At 41.7% G+C, this 24,241-nt stretch overlaps 1 protein-coding gene and 1 non-coding gene across 2 annotated transcripts; both read right to left on the bottom strand.

Moving 5' to 3' along the window:
* Positions 1-1,417: 1,417 nt before the first annotated feature.
* Nphs2 (NPHS2 stomatin family member, podocin) lies at positions 1,418-22,180 on the bottom strand. Its single transcript, XM_074047345.1, has 8 exons — positions 21,863-22,180; positions 18,077-18,180; positions 12,659-12,731; positions 11,764-11,846; positions 8,009-8,212; positions 5,353-5,408; positions 3,695-3,773; positions 1,418-2,458 (listed from the first exon to the last, which is right to left on the bottom strand). Exons 1-8 carry the CDS (start codon positions 22,125-22,127, stop codon positions 2,180-2,182), a joined length of 1,143 nt encoding a protein of 380 aa, XP_073903446.1. The 5' UTR covers positions 22,128-22,180; the 3' UTR covers positions 1,418-2,179.
* Positions 14,383-14,490, bottom strand: LOC141414356 (U6 spliceosomal RNA). Its single transcript, XR_012439408.1, has one exon. It is a non-coding gene; the product is annotated as a U6 spliceosomal RNA (small nuclear RNA).
* Positions 22,181-24,241: the final 2,061 nt, after the last annotated feature.

Below are 24,241 nucleotides of genomic sequence, written 5' to 3'. Positions count from 1 at the left end.
CTATGCACTTTGAAACAAGTCCTTGTAATATAGTGAGATTCAAACATGAACACATTCTAAGGCTGGTTCTGTCCTAGGACAGCCACCCTCTCCAGGGTTAAATAGATAGTTCAGTGACAGAGCCTGAAGTAAAAGCAGTTCATTTGACAGCAGAATGCAAGATCCCAGCTACTGTGCTGCAACTCTTTAAGCCCAAAGGATTGACCCCCGCATCCTTTACTTTTCAGCTCAAGTGCTGAGCAAATGCACTCAGAAAAAGCCAGAATTCTACAGGGCATTGGAGCTCTCGCAGTTCTGTAGCAACAGTTGTTACAGAAGCAAGCTAGCAAGGAGGGGCATACTTACTCAGAGCTATCTGTACATGCCCCCCACCACAGGTGTGCAATGCAGAGACACTGGCAGAATGACCTGCTCAACCTTCCAGATAGGGAAGTACAGACTTCAAAATCAAAACTTTTTCCTGCTTACTAATGGTGAGCCAGGGTAGCTCTTGAAATTCAAAGGAGGGACTTCAAAGCTTGGGACACCTGATGTCCCAAGAAATTTGATGATTTCAAGCCCAACAGCCTACAACACACCTGCCCTAAGCTATCTCTCTGTACAATCAATGGCAGTCTAGATCAGCCAGAGGGTTAACACATCACATCAATCCCTGAATGCCCTGGAATACCACTGTCATAGAATCTACTACAGATTCTTGTGGCCATGTGACATTGTTCACAATCAACTCCAAAACTGAATTAGAACATTACACCCTTTATCAACTACTATATTAGTATTACATTATTATTATTAATGCAAATCCCAGAGAAACCGTTTCCCAGAATACATCATAGTTTTGGATTGTACTATCCAGTTTTTCCTCCACATATCATTGCAAGGCCAGTAACCAGTGAGAATGCAGCTTCTGGAGATCAAGAGAAGCTTGTGCTGCTGGGACCTTGCACTCAGCACTCTCAGCATACCTCGCTGGTATGCTGGACCAACGGTGGTCCTTAGGAATAGAGACTTTTCCATTAATAAGATATGAGAGGCAGTAGGAAAGGCAGAGAACAAAGTAGTGAGGCACTTGATAGTCCAACCCATCTCTCCCTGTGACAGTAATGTAGAAATTGCCATTTTGAGTAACATTTTATCAGTATCAGTAGTGTTTTATGTTATTGATTTTATAGAGAATTTGCTGTACATTTAGGTGTACTTTCTTATTTACTTGGCTTTTCTATAGATATGCATTTCTAGTTTTTAAGGCAAATTAATGGGAAATAAGACTTGTATTATAGGAATGCATTTGTATTAGGAAATGTTTATACAAGAAAAGAATACTTCAGAGCATATATAGATTATACAATGCTGTAACTGAAGAAATGAATAATCTGGTAAATTCTGTACTAACAGTACATCATTCCTTAGCTCCCTGTTTACAGTGATTCTTCCTCAGATGTTTATATATATACATATCAGTTTTTGTCCTTTTACTGATTTTTTTTTTTTTTACAGTACTGGGAAAACTCAGGGCCTCACACTTAGGCAGGTGCTCTATCACTTGAGCCACTTCACCTGCCCCTTATTTATTTAAAAAAAGGAAGCTCCATATAAAGTATCCCACTTAAATTCTTTAATTAGGTATAAATTTTATATCTAACCCGAGTATACCTCTTTTTCTTCCATCTAGGAACATAGGTGTCACTACAGTGCGACTATCAGGTATGGTGCAAGGAACATGGGGTGGAGCCAGAAGACTGAGTATGGTGGGAGATACTATTAAGACATGCCTTGACGAACTGGTAGTGCAGGTGGAGAGAAACTTGAATCTTAGGCACAGGATTACAACCATCTTAAGCACAATGACTGGGGCTCACAGAAAGGGCTATACCAGCCACAAAGACCTTGAAGTAAGTCTTCAGAAGCCAAAATTGAACCACATCTATATTCAAAATTCTTTCTAAATTAGGGTACTGACTAAAGCTCTTTCCCATAATTACTCTGATCCACCTAAACTTGCTAGATGGCTTCATTACCTCAATCATTCCACTGTGCTCTCATGTATGTGGCTGCACTGGGACATCATACATTCAAAGGGAGATTCCATTTGGCAATTAAAGAAGGGCAGGAAGGGAGGACCCAATGCTTCACTCCAGGATGTGGCTTTATATGGCAGGTCCCCTTACAGTCTCTCCCTCTATAACATGGGAGAGTCTTTCTTTTTGAGATTTAGTGGCTCAACAGGTTTGGGGGAATTAGGGAAGGGGATGCTTCCTTGAGTTCTGTTGCTGGGAGGAGACAGGAAATTTAACATATCAAATGGCAAAGGTAAAACCACAGTGGAAGGCTTCTCTGTGGACAACGACTGAAGGGTGTGCAGGTACCGAAGCTGAACAGCAGCTGGGGTGCCTGATAGAATCTCAGCCGCCATCCTCAGGGACTCAGAGGCAGCCTTCTCTCCTTCTGCCGCGATCATCTAGAATGCAGATGTGAAGAAAAGCAAAGGGATTATTTAAGTCACTGCCACTTGGCCAACAAGCACTGTGTGTCTACTAGGCACAGGCACTGTTAGGCACAGAGATCAGAATCAGTCGTTTTTCTGAAGGATCTTGAGCTGGAGAGACAGATTAAGCTACCAATCAAAGCTTAAGGTGGAGTTTGTCACAGGTCATGACAATCAAGTAAAGAAAATGTCAAGGGAGTTATGAGTTATTAATAGTCTGGTGGAATTGACAGATAGGTACAATTTTGCCATCTAGAGAAAAAGCTGGATAGAATTATGAAAGGGTGAGCTTGAACTGGGTCAAAAGGAATAGGTAGGACTGGAGGTTTGGTTTGAGTGTTTGAGTGCTTGCAAAACAAGAGCAAGGCCCTGAGTTCAAACCCCAGTACTGCCACAAACAAAAAAAATGAATAGGTAAAGGCCAAGTGTGGTGGTCCACGCCTGTAATCCCAGCTACTTGGAAGGCAGAGGTAGGAGGATTACCATCCAAGGCCAGTCCTGGGCAAAAGCACAAGACACTATCTGAAAAACTAAGCAAAACAAGGAAGAGCTGGGGTATGGCTCAGATGGTAAAGCACCTGTCTAGCTCAAATCCCAGTTATTGCCACCCACTCCCCAGAAAGAAAAACCCAAAACAAATGGGTAAGCATTTCAGAAGAGAATGCACCAAGCTCACCAGCCAAATGCCACCTGAAAGTGGCAGAGAGGACTAGGCTCAGAGATCTAGAAGCAACCCTGCCAGAGGACCACTTCCTCCTCCCCACCTCCCCGAATGCCCCCAAACCATTGATCCTTTAATGAAGTTAGGGAACTTTCTTCACCTACTCTGTTCTTTGAGAGTAATCTGCCTCCTTGCTTCATTGACCTAGAGGTGACTCGTGACTGAGCTCACCCAGGAAAGATGTCAAGGCAAGACAAGAGGGCTGAGGAGGGAGAAGATCCTTTTAAGAAGGGAGTAAGACAGGCCTCAAGAAGTGGCCCTGTTAGCAGTGATGTCAGGGACAGGGAGCAGCGTCCCTCCCAAGGCTGTGAACACACTAAGCAATTTTAACAGAACAGCGGCGATACAGCCTGTTGCCACCCAGCGCCTGGATGAATGGAAGGTGAGGAAGCAAGGGGGATGCTGTCTGTGAGTGGCCTTCCTGTGTATTCTCTGGTGCTCCTCAAAGGCAGGCCTCTGGGTAGGATGGAGTCTCAGTCCTGGCTCACCCGCACTTTTGCCTGTCTCTGCGCCTCAGCTTCCACAGCCAGTGAGTGCTGGAGGCCGGCTGGCAACCTCACGTCCTTACTGGAAAAGACAGAAGGCAAGCAGGAAGGTGAGCAGCAGTGACCTTGGCAGCCAGGGCTTTCTGACAGACCTGCCACCCTCTCTACTGCTCTTCCATGACTGAAAATTACGACTGAACAGACTGTGCTGTCCCTAGAGCCCTGAAGTGAGGTAGAAGACAGCACAGACAATCACGTCCAAGGTCAGTTTCTTATGCACCCCAGTAGTACTGTTCACTGTGGACGCTGCGCTGGGGCTAGGACCTTCTTTCTCTTCACAGTGTATTTTGTGTTCACAGGTTGTGGTCATTTTTCCCACTTAAGATTTAACTTAACCCCTCCCCCCATTAAATGGGAACAATGAAAAACAGCCTTGAACAGCCACACAAGTAATAACAAAGATGAGGGAAATTCATCTAAGTTTATAAAAGAGAAGAACTGATTTTGAAAAGAGCAGCGTTGACCAAATAAGAATGATTTAGTGCACTGCATAAAAGATACAAAACTGTCTTTTTACCTTGATTGTAACTAGCAAAGATGCATGGATGAAATAGTTTAGCAGTTCCTCAGAAAGTTACAGAACTGCCAGGTAATCCAGTAACTCTGCATATGTATACATCCAAGAGAAAAAAAAATCACACAAAAACATGCAAGTGAATGTTTATTGCAGCATATTCCATAACAGTCAAAAAGTGGCTAATTGATGAATGGATGAACAAAATTTTATATAGCCATACAATGGAATATGTTTTGACCACAAAAAAGAATGAAGTACTGATACATGCTACATGATGGCTAAAGCTTGGAAATATTATTTTTTATATTTCTTTTTAAATTATAATTTTTATTAGGATATATTCATTATATGGGGGGATTCATTGTGACAATTCCAATTAGTCTTATATTATATATTGGTTAGATCACACCCATCCTCTGTCTTCCCCTTCCCCCTCCCCACCCCATTTAGAGCAATTGCAAGCGGTTTCTTTGTTTTATTTCATATAAGTATATGAAATCTATCAACCTTATACCCTCACCTTAATCTCCTTCATTCACCCTCCCCTTCCACTAATACCCACTCCCCCCAAACACTGAACCTATTTTACAGTCCTGTCTTAACCTTGAAACATTATGCTAAGTGAAAAGAAGCCAGACATAAAAGGCTGCATGCTGTGATACCATTTATATGAAATCTCCAAAATAGGCAGATAACACTGAAACAGAAATGAAATTAGTGGTTGTCCGGGCTGAGGGTGAGAGGAGGTAGAGAGCTGCTTAATAAATGCAGGGTTCTTTGGAAATGTTCTGAATTCAGATGGTAGTGATGATTGTGTAAATATGCTAAGGTCACTGAGCTGTACAGTTTAAAATGGTACATTTTATGTGCACTTTATCATTTTTAAATCCGTAGTGAAAAAACCATGAAAGTAATTTACCCAAATGTTGCAGTGCTTGTATTCTGGCTATGAGACATTAGGTAATTTTTTTCCCTCTTTTTTATAAAAAAGGAAAAAACACATTGTACCAATATGGCCACAGTTTTTCAAATGAAAAATTTTAAATGAAACCAAAATATTTCCCTGGTTTATTTTCCTACCCACATTTCTGTTCTCTCCACTTTGATTCCCCAAATACAGGTCACTGAATCCAAGGCAACCTGTGGAGGGAAGAGTTGAGATGTCAGTAAGAATCCAAGGGGAGGAGCGCACACCTGTGCACTGATAGTTGTGGCATTTCCTTTGAGAGTACACCCAGGGCAATTTTAACAGAACGGCCCGGACACATCCAGAGTCCACCCAGTGCCTGGAAGGTCAGGAAGCAAGGGGGATGGTCTCCGAAAGCTGCCTTCCTTTGGGTTCTATGGTGCTCCTCAAAGAAAGGCCTCAGTAGGGCAGAGTTTTGCCCGCTTTGTTTTTGTTCATCTTTGCCCAGTGCCACTCACTAATCATCTGTGGAAGTAAAGATGGTGTGGCAGGCTGAAGGAAGTCTCCAAAGATGTCATGTCCCAATCCCCAGAATGTTACTCCAAGATGGACACTGCAGATGTGGTTAAGTCAAAGGCTCTTGGGATGGGGACAGTGACCTGTACCATACAGGTGGGCCCTGGATGCAATCACAGGTGTCCTTGTAAAATGGAGGCAGAGGGAGACTGACTCCAGGAGCAGAGAAGGGGATTGCACTATGAAGATGGATGGAGGGAGGAAGGGGCTGAGGAAGGCAGACACCACTTTTCTCAGATCCAGAGAAAAGGCAGGAACCTGGATCCTACTCTTAGAAAATCAGCCCAGCTGACACCTCGCCTTGAGTCCAGTGAGACTGAGTTTGGGCTTTGGCCTTCAGAACTGAAAGAGTTCATGTTGCTTTAAGCCACCAAGTTTGAGGTAATTTGTTACAGAAGTGACAGGAAACCCATATAGATGGTATGTCTATTCAATCTGATTTAAAACACATTGTTAGAGAACCAGTGTATCTGGTTTCCCTGTCAAGTGGCTGACACCTCTAGGGTACTCTCTCTCCCTACTGCTGGTGGCATCAAGTCCCCCTGCTTCCTAGCCCTGCCTGCCCTCCACGATTAAAGCTTGAAATAAGAAGAAAATTAACTGTGGGTTCTGGAAAGCAGGGGTTGGGCTTGTTGGCCCACACGGCCTCTTTTTAAACTCAGTTGCTGATAAGTCTTTCATGGCTAGATAAATAGTAACCTCAGTGCACTGAGACTTGAGAAAACCGAGTATTCGGGGAGGGGGCAGGTAGTGGGAGTAAGGAATGTGGATACATGCATCACAGAGGAGGGGCTATCTTTAAGACAAATAAGACTTGTCCTGTGGAGAAAAGGGAAAGATTCCATGCAGCAGAAATGGCTTCAGGGTGGCCTACTGAAGTCTGGGCAAACACTAAGTGAGTTGGAGGGCTGGGGTAAGTGGGGGTGGGGGGTTGGATGGTAAGAGGTCAGGCTACAACCCTACAACCGTGGATCATTTCCTCATTCCTCCCCAAACTATCTGTCTGCTGTATGTCAAGCCAGTGCCAGGTGCTGAGGACAAAGAAATGAATAAAATATGGCACCTGTCATTATGGAGTTCATAATTTGGGGAGACAGATGTGTAAATACACAAATTATAAATCAGTGAACACAAGTGAGCTTGAATGTTGACAGCCTGGACATTACCCTCTGTCATTTGGAGAGGGATGAACTGGGATGAGGCTGAAGGGGACACTGGAAACATGTTGAATGGCTGTTAAATGGCACAGCAACTTCTGTGTGGCCTCTGGTTGTTTTTCTCTTCCCTGTTTCTCTTTCTCTCTAACTTCTTCCTGTTTCCATCAGAATACTAATTCTAGTTTTATCAATAACACATCAAAACATTTGGACCCTGTGTTTTTTCATATCAGTGGCTGCTCAGGTCCCATAAAGCACAATCTTTATCTGTGCCTTTGATTCTTAGGGTCCCTCTCTTAGAGACCCGCTTTCCTCCTACATCTGATTTACCACCACCTAGCTCAGTTCTAGGCCTGGGCGCCCCCATGGCTTCAATGATAGGTTTACTTATTGTGGTAACTGCCACTTAGCTGACCAGCTGCCTGGAATCCTGCTTCTTCAATCTATGTCTTTTGAATACCTCTTGCCTACTTGTCTTGGTCACAGTCAAAGGTGTCTACCCTGGCCATGGATGAGACTACTAAGCTTGTGACCTCTGGGCTCAATGAGGCTGCTTGGGAGGCAGCTTTCACTTTTTCTCCTCTCCTCTAATTCCCAAACAATTTAATCTACACAATGGGTTATGTATTAATCATAAAAGGTTGAGTGGCATATTGCCTCTTGCCTCTGAGAGTCTTATTTGAATTTACCATTATTCAACTTTGTGCACACAATGCTCATGTCCCCAGCTAGACTTGTAAGCTCCCCAGAACCATGCCTCATTTTTATTGCATCCCACCAGCCCCTTGGGTCCATCCCTGCTGGCCCCACCACTCCTGCCAGCAGTCATTCCTAACACTTTGTCCAAAGTGAGTGCTACACAGTGAGTTTCCACTCACCAGTGTGATTGTAGGGGTGGGGTTGTGAGCCAAATCTTGCACCAGACAGGTGACTGTCATTGAGCCAGGGTCAAGTGGGCAACTTCCTAATTAACTATCAGCTCCCTAAGGGATCCACATCTTCAACCGCAAAACCTGGCACATGGGAAGATTTGATAAATGGCCAATAAACAATGAATAAAAGATATTTCAGCGTACTCAACATGGCACTTCTCTAAGTACCTTTACATCTTGGGCAATGTTCTTCCTCTCCAGAAGAATTTCAGTGAGGGACCGATGTGCCAGAAGGCGCTTCATGGTGGTTTGCACAAGGAACTGGACAGCTTTGGACACGTGAGCAAGACCGTTGAGGAGAAGAGAGGCGTTTTCCGTTCGGTAGTAGCAGACGGCATCCACCTCCATTACAAACATGTCTTTGGTCACAACCTAGGCAGGAAACAGTTTGGGTGACAGGCTGGGTTCCTGAGTTGCTTTCCCATGTGGAGACACCAAATGCATTCAAAGTGAATCCCCTCGGAGTATGGTCATAACAAGGAGAAAGAAGAGTAGCTGGCCTAGCCTTGATTTAAAATAAACATGCTTTTGAAAATTGTGGAGTTTCTATTAAATATACTAAAGGCAGTGCTTGCCTGTACAGGTCTCAGCACGAAAGAGGTGGAGGTTGCAGGATCACTTGAGCCCAGGAGCTCAAGACCAGCCTGGGCAACAAAGGGACCATGGCTCAAGAAACAAGGAAAAAAAAGAAAGAAAGAAACCAAAATACTTTAGAACTCAACAACTGGAAGGAGGAATCCTGCTGTAGATCTCTTGTAAAAAATCAAGAATCACTTTCTTGTGAGAAGACATTTTGTTGACTTTATATCAGGTCTTTCAAAACACGTGCCAAACAAGTTTGCTAAAAGAGAGGTGTGCACTAGAAAATAAGCATGGTCATATGTCACCTGCTGACATGCACACCAGAGGTCAATTTAGAGATGCACATCAAAAGCCCTTAAAAAGAAGCCTGCTCTCAACATTCCCATTTTTAGACATTTCTCATAGGAATGTTTTAAGGTTTCACTTGTAAGAATGGTTATTTACAGTACTGTTTACCAGAATAAAACACTAGAAACGATTTATAATAAAAAACAGGGAATTGGCTGAATAAACTGTGATTCACACAATAAAATGATATGTGTCCATCTAAAGTAAAGAAGTGGCTGGATGCTGATAGCCCATGCTGTAATTCTAGCTACTTGGGAGACTGAAATCAGGACGACTGCAGTTTGAGGCCAGCCCAGGCAAATAGTTTGTGAGAACCCATGTCCCAAATAACCAGAGCAAAAATGTACTGGAGGTGTAGCTCAAGTAGTAGAGCACCTGCTCTGTAAGCCTGAAGCCCTGAGTTCAAACCCCAGTCCCACCTAAATGAATAAATAAAGAAGTGTAACTCATATATGAAAGATAATCATAATATATTATTGAGCAGGTTACAAAACACTATATATGGTATAATAATATCTATGTCTATAAATATAGCCACATGCATTGGAAAGTCTGGAAGGATATACTCCAAAACATCAACAGGTGTCTATGGTAGTAGGATTAGGGGTAAGTGTATGTTCCCAGTGGTTTTAATGTGTTAAAAATCCACATAATATCAAAATTGCCATCTTAGCCATTATAAACTATATAACTCTGAGGTATTAAATATATTCATAATGCCATACAACCATCTATCACCATTTCTATAACTCTTTCCATTTTGTAAAACTAAAACTCTGTACCTATCAAACAATAACTGCTCACTCCCTCCTCCCCCTTGATCCTAAAAAACTACCATTATACTGTCTGTCTCTATAGTTTTGATTACTCTAAGTACTCATGAAAGTGGAGTCATACAGTATTTGTCTTTTTGTGATTGCTTATTTTACTACTACAATGTTCATCTTTGTAGCAAATGTCAGAATTTCCTTTTTAAGGCTGTATAATACTCCATCATATGTGTATAAGACATTTTGCTTATGAATTTATCTGTTGATAGTCACCTGGGTTGCTTCCATGTTTGAGCTACTATGAATAATGCTGCTATGAACTCTGTCAAAATATCTCTTCAAGATTAGAGGTAAGTTTTATTTCTTCCTTTTATTCAAATTTGTTATCTAAAATAAGCACTTTTAAAAACATAATTTCCATTTACCAAAAGAAAGAGAATAAACCTCAGACTGAAAGTGGGAGACAATTTAGGAAAGCTATGTAGATCTGAATCACTGAGAGAAATGTGGATGTTATCTTGACTTTTCAGCTTGTAAATTTTTAAATTGTGGTAAAATATACATAACAAAATTTACCATTTTTAGGGTACAGTTCAGTCATGTTAGCTGTATCTCTCTTTTTTCTTTTTGTGGGACTTGGATTTGAATACAGGACTTTGTGCTTGCAAAGCAGACACTATTCTACTTGAACCACTCTCCAGGTCCATTTTGCTCTGGTTATTTTGGAGATGGGGGCTTGAGAACTATTTGCTGGGGCTGGCCTCAAACAGTGATCCTTCCAGTCTCACTCTCCAAGTAGCTAGGTTTGTAGGCGTGAGCCACCCACACCCAGCTAGATGTATCTCTTGGGTGTATGGTTTAGTAGTCGCTTCATTTTTACAAAACTGAAACTCATTAAATCATAATTACCCATTCCCCCTCTCCACAGCCCCAGGCAGCCACTATTCCACTTTCTGTCCTCATGATTTTAACTACTCTACACACCTAACGTAAGCAGACTCATGCAGAATTTGAGACCAGTTAATTTTACTTAGCATAATGTCCTCAAGGTCCATCCGTGTTGCAGAACACGTCAGTTTCCTTCTTTTTAAAGGACAGATCATCTCCCATCACAGGTGATATACCACATTTTGTTTGTCTGTTCTGCCATCAGTAGGCTGCATCTACTTTGGGGCTATTATAAAAACTGCTGCCATGAACGTGGGCCCACCAGCATTTCTTCAAGGCCCTGCCTTCAATTCTTTAAAGTTGTTAGATCACATAGTAATATTTTAAAAAATGAGAAGCTGCACATTGTACAGCTGCGTTTCACAGTGTGGCACCATGTGGCATTCCCTCCAGCAGCGGACATGTGTTCTGATTTCACTGCATGTTCTTCAGTACTTGTCGTTCTCTGGTGTGTTTTTTGTAGTAGCCCTTTTACCAGGTGTGAAATGGTATGGTCATGTTTAGATTTGCATTTCTCTAGCAATGAGTGATGCTAATCATATTTTCACATGTTATTGGCCATTTGTATACCTTCATCTTCTTTTGGAGAAATATCTGTATTATGAGAGTTCTCCGAGAAACAGAACCAGTAGTGTGTGTGTGTGCGCGTGCGTGTGTGTGTGTGTGCCTATACATAGACTTATTTTAAGGAATCAGTTCATGTAATTTTGGAAGTAGCAAGTCCAAAACTGTCAGACTAGTGACCCAGGAAAGAGTTGATATTGTCTATTGGTAGAATTTCCTCCTCAAGGGGAGGTCAGTCTTGTGGGGATTTTTTTTTTTTTGAGGCCTTCAACTGATTGGATGAGCTCACCCACAGTCTGAAGAATAATCTGCTTTACTCAAAATTCTACTGAGTTAAACACTAATATCATCTAAAAAATACCTACATAGTAACATCCAGATGTGCTTACCTAAATATAGGCTAAACAAACATGGTCTACTTGACACGTAACATTAACTTTCATCCATTTTTTAGTAGGGTTGTTTGCTTTTTTGTTGTTAATAAAACCTGTTATATAACCTGGATATTAACCTCTCACAAATATTGTCTCGCACTCCATAGATGGCCTTTCACTCTGTGGGTTGTCTTCCTGTGATAAACAAAAGTTCTTAATTCCTACACATCTCTAGTTTCTTTCCTATTTTTGAACACAGTCACTTTTCCCTGGGCTAGAGTCGGGAACTAGACCATGGGAAATGTAGCGAGAAAGCAGAAGCTCCCATTTGATTTACCTCATGAAAGGGTATCTCCAAGGTCTGGAGGCGAAGGTCAACCTTGTGGTAGGTGTCCAGGCAGGGCAGAAGGAAGAACAGACCTAGAGAGGGTGGGATAAGTTAAGGTGAATAGCAAGCTGAAGACTGTTTGGAGCTCACCTTTTCAGAGTCAGGTTGTACACTGCATTGCTTTTCTTAGCCTCCAACTACACAGAAAAACCACTGGGAAGTCCTACCTCTGCCCCAATACTGTCTTTGTTGTAGCTAACATGTAACAATATAATTGGTTATTCCATCTGAAACACTTTTGAGGGTAAACTAACCATCTTTTTTCTGTCTGCCATAACCAGCTTAGATTTCCTCTTGATTTTAAGGTCCTAGAGATCAGAGACCATGTCTGACTCATCCATCTTCATGTGCCTGTGAGTTATCACAGTGCCTTAAACACAGGAATGGTTCAATCCACCCTCTTAAATTCTACCAGCTAAAGACCAATTTAGCTGTCATTTAGATTCAGAACTTTGCCTATCTTTAATGATTTAATCTGGCCCCTGGATTCTGGACAACTTCAGCTTTTCTCTGAGAATTCATATAACTGACCACACCTATTGTCCTCAGACCAATCCCCAGTGCGAGTCTGAAACTCACTTGCTATCTCAGTCAGCCTTGTCCTGGTGTCGGGCTCTCTACACCATCTTCTCTCTTGGCACCTGTGACCCTAGTAGTGATATTTTCTGAAGAATTTCTTAATAACCTGAATTATAACTAACAGATGGAAATAGTTATCACTTATCAAGTGACTTCCTGTCATCTAAGATCCATGCTATAATATGCATGAATCAGTTGAAGAAACTGGCAAGTCATGGGACAGGGACAATGGCTGAAACAAAGCCAAAACCAAAACTGGTCTTACCAGGACCTTTGGCTCGTCCAGGAAGCAGATGTCCCAGTCGGAATATAATTACTCTCTCATACTCTTGTACAACCTAAAGGGGAATGTAAGTCACTTCAAATCACTTAAAGATAAAAAATAAAGTCTTTAAAGGACAATGCCATGAGAATGATCCTATGTATCAGAAATCATTTGTTCTGAGAACTAGGAACAAATTCCTATTAACATTAAAACATTTGAAAATCTAGACTTAGTAAGTGTATAATTTCAGAAGTCAATGAAAAGCATATTCACCATATTAATGTTTGAGCACAGGGATAGAATTTTGATTAAAGACCTTGTGATTATCTAAAATGGAGCAAGCTTTTTCTTGCTCCCTTGTTATTACTGAACCTAACTGGGTGGCAACAGGAGATGCAGAAAGGACACGGGATAGACAGACAGACAGAAAGTGGGATCAGGTGTGTCAGACACTCGGGTGGAGACGCAGAACCCTCATTGCTTCTTTTCTCTATTAGTCTTTTCATTTACTCTGCTTCTTATCTCTATCTTTATTCTTTAAGGCCTTACTCCTCTACATTTCCTTAAAACCTTACTTCTAAAGTCTTTCCTTAAAATCTTGCTTTTAAAGTCTTCTTTTCTGTTCTTTAAAGTCTCTTTCCTTAGACTCGCACCATGTTTTCTCTTAGCTTTTCTTTAGCATAATCTCTCTTAAAGTCTTTGCCCCCAGACTTGCACTGTCCCATATTTTCTTTAGCTTAGCTTTTCTAAAGCCCATGTATAAAGTTCTTGGTGCAGACTTTCTATCAACCCCTCTTTAGCAATTCCCCTTTAGCAATTCTCCTTCAGCAATTCTTTTCCCTTCAGCAATCCTCCCTTCAGTAATTCCCCCTTCAGCAATTCTTTTCCCTTTAGCAAAAAGCCAAAAGCAAAAGCCCAAAGCAAAAGCCTCCCGTCCTCCTTCAGTGAGTCTTTTATATCCAATGGTAAACAGTGTGGAGCAGTGGTTCTCGGGGAGGGGTGTGACATTGTAACAGAAGAAATCTGAGCTCCTACTTTTTTGAACATAAACAACTTAGGAAAAGCAGCTGTTCTGTGGCTGGGGTTGCACCAATCTCAGCCTACAGATAGACATCTTAGCAACTGAGCTGCATCTCACCTTGCTTTTGTCCAGTTCTCATAGGCTTTGCATAATCCACTCTCCACACTAAAACATAATGTTTCTACTAGGTCCAATTTAATTTCCCTAAATCAAATCTCATCAGAGCATGTTTAATCTGGTATTTTGCAGTGACGTCTACATTATTAGCTTTTGTACATATCACTCATTACCTATGTAACAGAAAGAGGGAGCATATTTTAATACCACTTGATTTTTTGTGACTTCTTTTAAGGCTGCTTCAAAATGATCTGAACAGATTTTAATTTGTCAGTTCTCATGGATCTTGACAAATTGTGTGTGCCCTGAAAAAGTATCTGGGTATTTTGAAATGACAAAAAAAGGAGATTTTCTGTATAAAATAGTCTAAGAGAAGTACAATAAAGTTATTGCACATTATTTTTTGACAATATTTTATTGATATTGAAAGAGATTGTCTTTAAATGGTTTATTTTGTTTAGCAGGAAAAGAAAATAAACTCTGAGATTCAGTGGTTTGGCCATGAAATCAACTTGAGAAAACTGGGATTCAATGTTCCACTAAATTGAGAGCAGAAAGAAATATTATTATTTACATAGTCTTTTTTTTTAATATGGAACACTTCACACATTTGCATGTCACTTTTGCACAGGGGCCATGCTAATCTCTGTATTGTTCTAATTTTAGTAGATGCTACATACTACTTTAAAAAAACTAAACTTCACTTTCTGGCCCAGTATCAGAATCTGAGACCTACTGCTTATTTATCATTAAATTATTTGGTCTGTTTGTTTACATATACATCCCACAAGACTGTGAACTCCTTAATGATATAGAATTAAGTTTTTTGACTCAGTGCCTAAAATATACCTGATACATGATGGACGCTGCTGGCTCACACCTGTAATTCTAGCCACTCAGGAGGCAGAGATCAGGAGGATACTGATTTGAAGCCAGCCCAGGCAAAGAGTTTATGAAACCTATCTTGAAAACACCCATCATAAAAAAGGCTGGTGGAGTGGCTCAAGGTGTAGGCCCTGAGTTCAAGTAAAGCAAAAAACAAAACAAAACAAAACAAAAACCTGACACATAGTAAGCATTCAATGCCAAAAGACACTCCACAACTTACGAGGAAGGAATAAACCCAGAGTGGGTTGAAAGCATCATTAAGTTGAAAAGGCATTTAATCCATCAGACCTACCAAACATCATAGCTTAACAATACAGTACAAGGAGACTCAGTCATGTACTCTCATGATGTCGGGGCTGACTAGGAGATGCAGGTCACTGTTGCTGCTGTCACTGAGAGAGTATCTTATCACATTAAAATTCAAAACTTAAAGTACAGTTATAGTATGTGTACTGCTCTCACACCATCGTAAGATTGCAAAAGTAAGTCAAACCATTGTAAGTTAAGGACCATCTGTATAAAAATGTAATGAAAAGACTTTTAAAAGAAACATACACACACACACACAAAAAAACACATTTTGAAGTACGCTTCTTAAGGAAACAGGCTCTACTACTTTATTGTAAGTCCCATGAGATCAGGAATCATGTCTTGTACATCTTTATGAGGCTAATAACTACTGTATTATTTGTTGAAACAATGAGTAAAAGTGAATGGTAGGGTTTGGTTCCTACAGCATATCCCAGCAATTCCCAGCTGCTGGTTTCTAGCGTTGCTTGTTTCTTTGTTGGAAAAATCAAATTCTTCCCAGAGACGAAGGGAAATCTTACTTCTTTGAGATCTTGCTCAAAAGTAACTGCCTAATTCTGATTTTGTGTCTTCTACCTAATTGGTTTATTAAGGCTTACCATCTTAAGTGCCAGACACAAGAACCTTTCCACAAACCATGGCTGAGTTAGTACTGGACTTTGGAAATTATGTAGGAACGTAGATCACACTTGAAGAAAAGTCTGATTTCATCTATAAACTGTCCAGGGGAAACACTTTATATTCAAAGATATAAGTAGATTGAAAGTAAAAAAAATATGGAAAAAGATAAATCACACACAGCACAATTAAAGGAGAACAAGAGTGGCTATACTAATATCAGACAAAATAGATTTTTTTTTCAGTACTGGCTTTACTCAGTGCCTACACACTGAGCCACTCTGTCAGCCCTTTCTGTCTTACGTATTTTTGAGATAGGGTCTTGCGAACTATTTGCCTGGTCTGACTTTGAACCGTGATCCTCCTGATCGCTTCCTCCTGAGTAGCTAGAATAACAGGCATGAACCACTGGAACCTGGCCTAAAGTAAGATTTTTTAAGGCAAGGAAAAAAGAGAGACATTGTATAATAACAAAAGGGTCAATATATTAGGAAAGTGTAACAATGATCAGCAGCTATGCACTTAGAACAGAGCTCCAAAATACATGAAAACAAAACCCAAAAAAACTGAAGGAACAGATAATTCAACAATAATAACTGGAGAATTCAATACCCCAGTTTCACCAATGGACAGCACAACTAGAGGAAAGATCAGTAAGAAAACAGAAGATTTGAACACTATGGACAAATATACCTAACACATCTACACATAATTCTCCCCCAACACAGCAGAATACATATTCTTCTCAAACACAACATGAAACATTTCCAGGATATTCATATGCTAGGCCATAAAATAAGACAAATTTAAATGGATTGAAATCATATAAAGCATATTCTCTAATTATAATGGAATTAAGTTAGAAATTGATAATAAGGACATTTGGGAAATTCATGAATATGTGGAAATAACACTTTAGTCAGTGAGTCAAAGAAGAAATCACAGGGAAATTAGAAGTGCTTTGAGGGCTGGGCATGTAGCTTAATGGTAGAGCAACTGTCTAGACTATGTGAAGCCCTGGTTTCAATCCCCAGAACCAAAAACAAAAATCACACTGTACACTAAATATATATACTTTTATTTGTTAAGTATACCACAATAAAGCTGGGAAAAAAATAAAATAACTTAAAAAAATTAAAACTTCCCACATAGAAAAAGCCAAGACCAAATGGCTTCAATGCTGGTCCCTGCCAAACATTTGATGAGAAATTATTAGCAATTTTTCACAAATTCTCCCCCAAACTCCCCAGAATCTGAGGAAAATATTCCCAATGTATTCTGAGGCTAATATTATCCTGACACCAAAGCAAGTCAGAACTATCGCCAAAAAAAACTACAGAATAATATCTTCATGAATAATAGATGCAAAGTTCCTGAACGAACTACTATAGAAAAGACTTTTAAACATCCCAACATTAACAAATATAACATATCGTATCAATATAGAATAAAGAACAAATGCCATAATTTCAACTGATGCAAAAAATGCATATGATAAAATCCAACAACCTTTCATGGAGGAGAAGGAGGAGGAGGAGGAGGAGGAGAAGGAAGGTGGGAAAGGGAGGGCGAGAAGGGGAAAAGCTACTGTCTACTGTGAGCGATGCCCCACTGGCATCTGTACTGCTCCAGCCATGGCCTTGATCTTCCTAGGCAGCTCCAGTAAATGACAAAGAATGGCGGGGTACCAGGGGTGGGCCATTCTGCCCATAGTGTGACTCCTGTGAAGCAAACGTTGCCCTGGAGTTCCCTTTCAGAAAGGTAAAAACTTCTCAGAGGTGCACTATAGTCTGAGGCTCTTTCTGTTCAACCTCTTCTCATATCACAAGTGCCAGACTTGTGCCTGCATCACTGAAGGATTCCTCTCTCTAATCCTGTCCTCTGTCCTCTTAACTATATGTGGGCAATGCTCCCCAAGAAACCCCTTGTACTTCTAATTCCACCTCAGTGTGTGTCTGCTGAATTAACATAGGACTTCGTTTACATCAGTGACTAGCATATGTATCCATCTGTGGGTCAGAGAATTGTCCCTCATGGTCTGTGGAAGTTGCCTGAGGTTCCTGCAGTACTTGATGATATCAAGCAGATATCATGATCTATTCTGGGCCTGTCTTGTGTCACCAAGTGTGGGTGAACTAGCTGTGGCCCCTCCCTGAAGGGCCTCTCAGACTAATGGGAGAGATGGGGTCTCAGTAAATACTATGTATGTTGTAAGGGCTAGAATGAAGTGAAATAAGACTGACCCAGGAGCACAGGGGAGGGAATAGCAGTTGGAGAATCAAGGAAGGCTTCACAGTTACATTTGAACCCAGTCTTGAATGAGTTAGAGCTTTCCTGGAGGGTATGTGGGCTCAAGGGCATTCCAGGCAGAGTGACAGCAAATAGCAAACACAGACTGAAAGTGGCCTGATGTGTTCAGTGAGAGGCACCAGGAAATTGCCTGTTGGGTTTTTATGGAAACTCACCTTGATGCAGAACCAGATGGAAACAGGAAAAGTAAGGAGGATGATGAGCAGGGAGGTGAGGACAAGAAGCCACTCACAGACTCCTAAACCAGAGGTCTTGGTACCTTAAAAAAAAAAAAAAGAATTATATCGAAACCTTATCACTTGTTAGTATAGTCCTTGGTATTGGGGTCAGAGAAGTTGGAGATGTTTCTGGAAACAGTGGAAGGAACCAGACATCAGAGTGGTCAGAGTTCCCAGGGCCTGGAGTATGATCTGCGTGAGGCAGTGGAAGGTGGAGCAGACCCCTGAACAGGCAGTGGGGAACAGTGGACCAGATTGCCAATGGGTTCCAGTTCTGGTTTCACCATTTCATGTCCACAGATGACCTTAAGCGGGGCACAGAAGCTCTTTTAACCTAGTTTTTCTCACCTATACAATGGAGATGCTATCTTATAACTATCTCATAAGGTAGTTTAATATATATACATACATATATATATTATTATATACTTCATATCTCTAGCATAAGGATGAAAGGACATATCCATATGGAGCCGCTGTACCATGCTTTACATTGGTCAGGTTTTACTACGTGAAGTGTCCAAAGGCTCATCTTCCAATTAATAACTTCCCCATTCCCAGCCTGCCCTGATGTCTGAAATTCCTTTGAATAATGAATATACACTCAAAAAAATGAAAGAAATGTAAAACAGGTTCTTTTAGGGGGTGGGTGTTAATGTGGGGGGAGCAAATGGAGTGAATATGGTCCACATACTTTATATACTTGTTTGAGCATAGAACAATGAAACCTGTTGATATTATTTTAAGTAGGGGAAACAAGGGGAAGGGAGGAGGGAACATGATGGAGGAGATGAATCTAACCACGGCACACGGCAAACATATATGGAAACGTGACAATGAAACCCCCTGTACAACTAATATAAACTAATAAAAACATTAAGAAAAGAATTTTAATCTCTAGGTACTAGAAACCAGCCAAAGGGATTCTAGTTGTCAGTTTAAAAATTTCATAGAGAACTAGAAGATGACTAAAACTTATAATTTTAAAAGTCTACATTTAAGGGATGGGGAAAAAAAAGGGTAACTAATTGGTAAACCCAAAAATGTCATTTCCTAAGCCTGGCATGGCCATGTAAACCTGTGGTCCAGCTACACAGAGGCTGAGGCAGGAAGATCACTTGAGTTTGGGGTAAGCCTTGGCAACACAGCAAGACCATGTCTCTTAAATGTTTTAAGAATTTGAATTCCATATGTGGAAAAGTCATCACCAGGCTGATGTGCAGATCACTTGGAGGACATACCTGTAAGCCAAACAGCACAAACCCTACAGGCTGTCCTACAGAATACTAATCCCACGGGAAGCCCCACAAGGGAAATTTCCTGGACAAACAACTTTAGCAAATACCAGGCATTGTATCTGTTCCTGGTGTTCTCAGTGCTCATTTGGAAGTCATTAGAGTCACTACAGTCCAGAAGCATTCTTAGTTTGTTCACACTAGTGTTTTCCAAACCTTGGACCAGGTAGGTAATGTTTTCTCTAAGAACACTCATTGATGTTCTATGGAACTTATTTCTCATGGACCCTACTGTGAGAAATGCTGCTCTGTTAATACTGTTGTTGATTTTCAATATTATTCTTCAAGGACAATGAGTAACACTATCATTGTCATTTTAATTGGTTTATAAATGTATTTCAGTTGCTAGTGTTAATTATGACAAGTAAAACTAAATGCACATACAGACAAAATTAATTTTTGTAAGTGAAGAAAGGCCTTGCAATTCCTACCTACACAGGCTTGGGTGTGGCTTACGTGGTAAAGCCATGAGGATCTGAGTTCAATCCCCAGTAACACATCCACACACCCCATACAGTAGTTAAGGCTGTGAGTAGAAAACTAATTTCTATACTCAAACCTAACTTGAAGCTTTTCCCACAAAATACTATTCTCTTAGAATGAGTTGCTTGAATATGTAATTTGGTTTAAGCAAATAATGAAACATTAATTGAGAAAGTAGGGAGAGCTTTTACACATAGCTGAAAAATCCCTAAGATTCTGTAAGATGAGACTCCTTTCCTTTTCAACCAAGTCCTAAGTTGCCTGCCTTTGGGTGAAAAAGAGCAGAGAATGTTCCCTCTATCCCCCATTCCCGGGGAGCCATCCCAGGCAAGGGCCCCGCATGGCTGCCTCATTCTTTATGGGACTTCTTACCCATCACTTGAGGAGCTCCTGCTCTGGTGGCTGGAGAGACTAAGGCCCACAAAAGTAACACTACTTGCCCAAGGCCACAGCTAGTTGGTAGTGCCAGGACCCTGACCAGAGACTGGGGCAGCATGGAGTGAGGTTGGACACTTAGTCTGATAGTTTTACTCTGATTTCTGGCTTCTCCACTCCTCAGTTGTACATTTTGGGAAAGTTACTTAATCTCTTAGAGCATGTTTTCTCATGTGTGATAAGGGACTAAATAACTCAGTAAAACACCCAGTGTGTACATGACACGTGGACGGGGCTCCATAAATGCCTACCCTACTGATGCAATTCACATTATTGTAGCACTGACACCAACAGTCCTTTAATGACCAAAAGTTTATCATTTAGGTAAAGAGTATGAACATGTCTATTGAAACAGCATTGCTGGCAACCAGGAAATATGAAATGTTAAAATTTCATAGTCAGCAGAGAGCAAATGTAACTTGCTATTCTTTCCTTAAATATCTGCCATTCTTCTAATTAAAGTAATGACAAAAATTTTTCTTCCATTCATTAGTTATAAAAATGCCTGAAGGTAGGTACATTTATTCTTAAGAGTTGCTTTACCTCCAGAAACAAAAAGGGCACCTTTCTCTGCATTCCCTACTTTGACCTGACCGTCTGTCTCGTAGCTGGCAAGGATTCAGTTGAGATTGAACATGGTCTTTGTACAAAGTGCTTTGGGAGGCTTATCTCATTTTCTTTTCACAACGGCCCTCTGAGGCAGGTATTTTAGCTATTAGATAGATGGTGAGGGGGTCTTCGCACAGGTAGCAAGCTGAAATTTAAACTCAGGCCTGGCTTTTCTGTACTTGGCTCTGCCCCCTCTGCTCTTTATCACAAATGATTATACCAAAGAAAGCGTGAAGTAAGTTCCTTCCTTCCTTCCTTCCTTCCTTCCTTCCTTCCTTCCTTCCTTCCTTCCTTCCTTCCTTCCTTCCTTCCTTCCTTCCTCCCTCCCTCCCTCCCCCCCTTCCTTCCTTCCTTTCCTTCCTTCCCTTCCTTTCTTTCCTTCTGCTGGTACTGAGGTTTGAACTCAGGGCTTCATGCTTGCTGGCTAGACACTCTACTACTTGAGCCATTGCTTTTCTGGTAAGTAGAGATAAAGGGAGAATAAGCCACATAGTTGCTCAAGGCTACTAGCTCGTCGGTGTCTTTACCTGCATTAGGTGTCTATATGCCCTTTCGTGACCAACTTTATAGTTACTTTGCATTGGTCATTGGTCCTTTATAGTTCCTTCGATTGGTCCTGGACCACATTCCCTGCCCCCCCAACCCCTCTCATCCACGGCTGACCCCTGAGACGGTCGGCCGGCATTTAGTTGCTGTTATTTGAGTTTCTTTTGATACACCTTGGTCTCCTCCACTTGGGGGGTGCTGATATCCCCTCATTTTCCCCAAACTGAAGCCTCCAGCAATCTGCTCTTGTTTTGTCCCCTTGGTGGGTGACTCATTCCCACCTTATCTGTCATCCCTTAGGTACCCCGTGGCAAGGCGGCTCCCCCTCCCAGGTGCGTGACCTGCCCTCCGGTACCTTCCTCGGGCCGCTCGCTCTCTAGCAGCGCCCCCACGTCGGTGCCCTCGTCAGCGGAGCCGCGGACCTCGTCCACGTCCACCACGGTGGCGGCGGGGACTCGGGGCTCCCCGGGGCTGCCCGCCCTCCGGGAGCTCCGCCGCTCGGGTCCAGCCTCCCGGCGCCCGCGGCCGCCCCTATCGGCCTTCGCTCTCCTGCTCTCCTTCGGGGGGGACCCGCCTCGGCCCGACGCCTCTCTGGAGGAGCTCCGCGCCCTCCGCTCCATCTCTGAGCAGCAGGGCAGCAGGAGCAGCCGGCTCGGGTCCTGGAGCGAGGTCCGCGGGCCCTAGGACGGCGGGGCGGGGAGGGGCGGGCCCCGGGGGCGGGGCGTGCTTGGCGGGGACACGCCCACCCGCCTGACCCTGGCGCGGCTTTTCCCGGGGACCGCTTGGTGGGAGAGGACCGCCTGTGCCAGCGCTGCCTGGAGTCAGTCTGTAGAAGGCCTGAGCTGCGAGCGAGCCTTCCGCACAGATGCCGAGTGTCCCCCGGAGCCCCAGATTGCGGAAGGGCCACAGCATTTTGCTCTGCCCCGCTTTCTCCAGGTCTTACGAAATAGGACAGGCGGTTCCACCGCCACGCTAGACAGCTTGGGGGAAATGCCAACGGTCATCCCAGTATCGTCCAGGACCAAACGCATGCAAAGTCAGACAGTTCCCTCACGCCCTCTCCTTCCCCTCCTTGGAGTCGCCCAGGGGTGCCTTTCCCCTCTCCTTATTTATTTTACATCCTGGGCCTGCTTTTTCTGTGACTGCATTAACCAAGAATGATATTGGCTAGCTCCTTTTGGGAGTATTAACTTTAAAAGGAGAGAAAGAAATATCGTTGAGAACTCTCTTTTCTTTTTCTTCTTCGCTCTCATTTATTTTTATCAATGCTTATTCCTGTTGATGACCTACTTCTTGAAGAATCAGAAGGGAAGGCATCTGCTTTTAGTTTTTTAAAGCTTTTTTTTTTATTGTTGTTATACTGGGGGTACCAAAGTTCTTAGAATTTATTATATTTGAATTCACCTCCTCTGTCATTCTCCTTTATCCTCCCCTCATTCCTAGAATAGTTTCAACAGGTCTCATTTTTCCATTTTTATACATGAGTACATTATATGTCCACCATATTCACCTCCTGCACCTTTCCTTGTATCCGCTCACCTCCTACCAGTACCAACCCACAGGAAGGACTTGTTTTACCTTCCTGTTCTCCGTTTTTTATTTAAAAAAAAAAAGACATTTTTGTTTGTATAAGATAACTATACAGTGAGTTTCATTTTGACATTTCCATGTATATATTATAACCCAAATACCCAAATTGGTTCAGCCCCTCTATTTTTCTCCTTTCTACCTTAGTCCTTCTTATGGGGATCTGCTTTAATTTCCCTTTTTTTTTTTAGTACACCGGCAGTCACTTTCATCCTGCCTAGGCCTTGTTCCCATGCTTTCTTGATGAAGGCTGGACTTTTGCTTTTTCAAGGTTCACTGCTCATTCCAGCTGCAAACTAGGGAAGCTGCCTCACTTGTTTCCAAGGAACACGAAGCAGCCAGTAGATTTTATTTTTTTTAAACTCCATTAATAATTTGTTTCTCACCGAGTAGGAGATTGTTCTAGATCACACTTCAAGCAAGATTTATGATTCTACTCAAATGAGTAGAATCATCCCATGCCAGTAGAAATAATATTCACCTTTTTATTCTTCAATATTTATTGAACTCACTGTGATAGCTTTTTTTGTTGTTGTTTTTTAACCCTCTCAAAAGCCTTATTAAAGAATGGAATAAATGGGTCTGGAAAAACTACCCCATATGTTCCAAGTTAGGCCACTAGGAATAAAGTAATTTAATGCTTAGTAATAAAGTAATTTAAGTAGTTTTTTAACTCTCTGAATTTGATTATTGCACATACCATATAAGGGAAGGTAATGTTTCCAGTGCCTGCCTCAGTTAATAGTTCCTGTCTAGAACACTATATTGAGAAAACTCCTGAAACTGCATTTGGCCCACAAAGGGAAAAGGATTAGGATTATTTAGTATTCCCCCAAATTAATATTTGCTATTAAACATAGCTAATTTCATCATCCTGTAGAAATTTCAGTATTAGGAAAAGCATGAAACTTTGGGGTTTTTCATGATTTTGAGGATCAAACTCAGGACCTCATGCCTGCCAAGTAAGTGCTATACCACTGAGTTATATCCCCAGTCCACATGAAACTCTTGGTAGCATTTGTTGGGTTTTTTTTTTTTTCAGCCTTTGGTTCTGTCACAAATTAATTTGATTTAGAGCCCCAGCTATAGACTCTTATACCAAAAGTGCACCTCAATGTTTGCTCCAAGAATGAACAGGATATCTGGC

The sequence above is a fragment of the Castor canadensis genome, chromosome 11 (genome assembly GCF_047511655.1).
Source record: "Castor canadensis chromosome 11, mCasCan1.hap1v2, whole genome shotgun sequence".
Taxonomy (NCBI): Eukaryota; Metazoa; Chordata; class Mammalia; order Rodentia; family Castoridae; genus Castor; species Castor canadensis.
This window is presented reverse-complemented; position numbering and strand designations above follow the sequence as displayed.

Coding starts and splice junctions, on each gene's coding strand:
- Nphs2 (XM_074047345.1), bottom strand. CDS start 22,127: ATGGAGCGGAGGGCGCGGAGCTCCTCCAGAGAGGCGTCGGGCCGAGGC. Junction 11,847..12,658: donor TGGACGAGCCAAAGGTCCTG/GTAAGACCAGTT, acceptor CACCCTCTCTAG/GTCTGTTCTTCCTTCTGCCC. Junction 5,409..8,008: donor ACATTGCCCAAGATGTAAAG/GTACTTAGAGAA, acceptor TTCCCTCCACAG/GTTGCCTTGGATTCAGTGAC.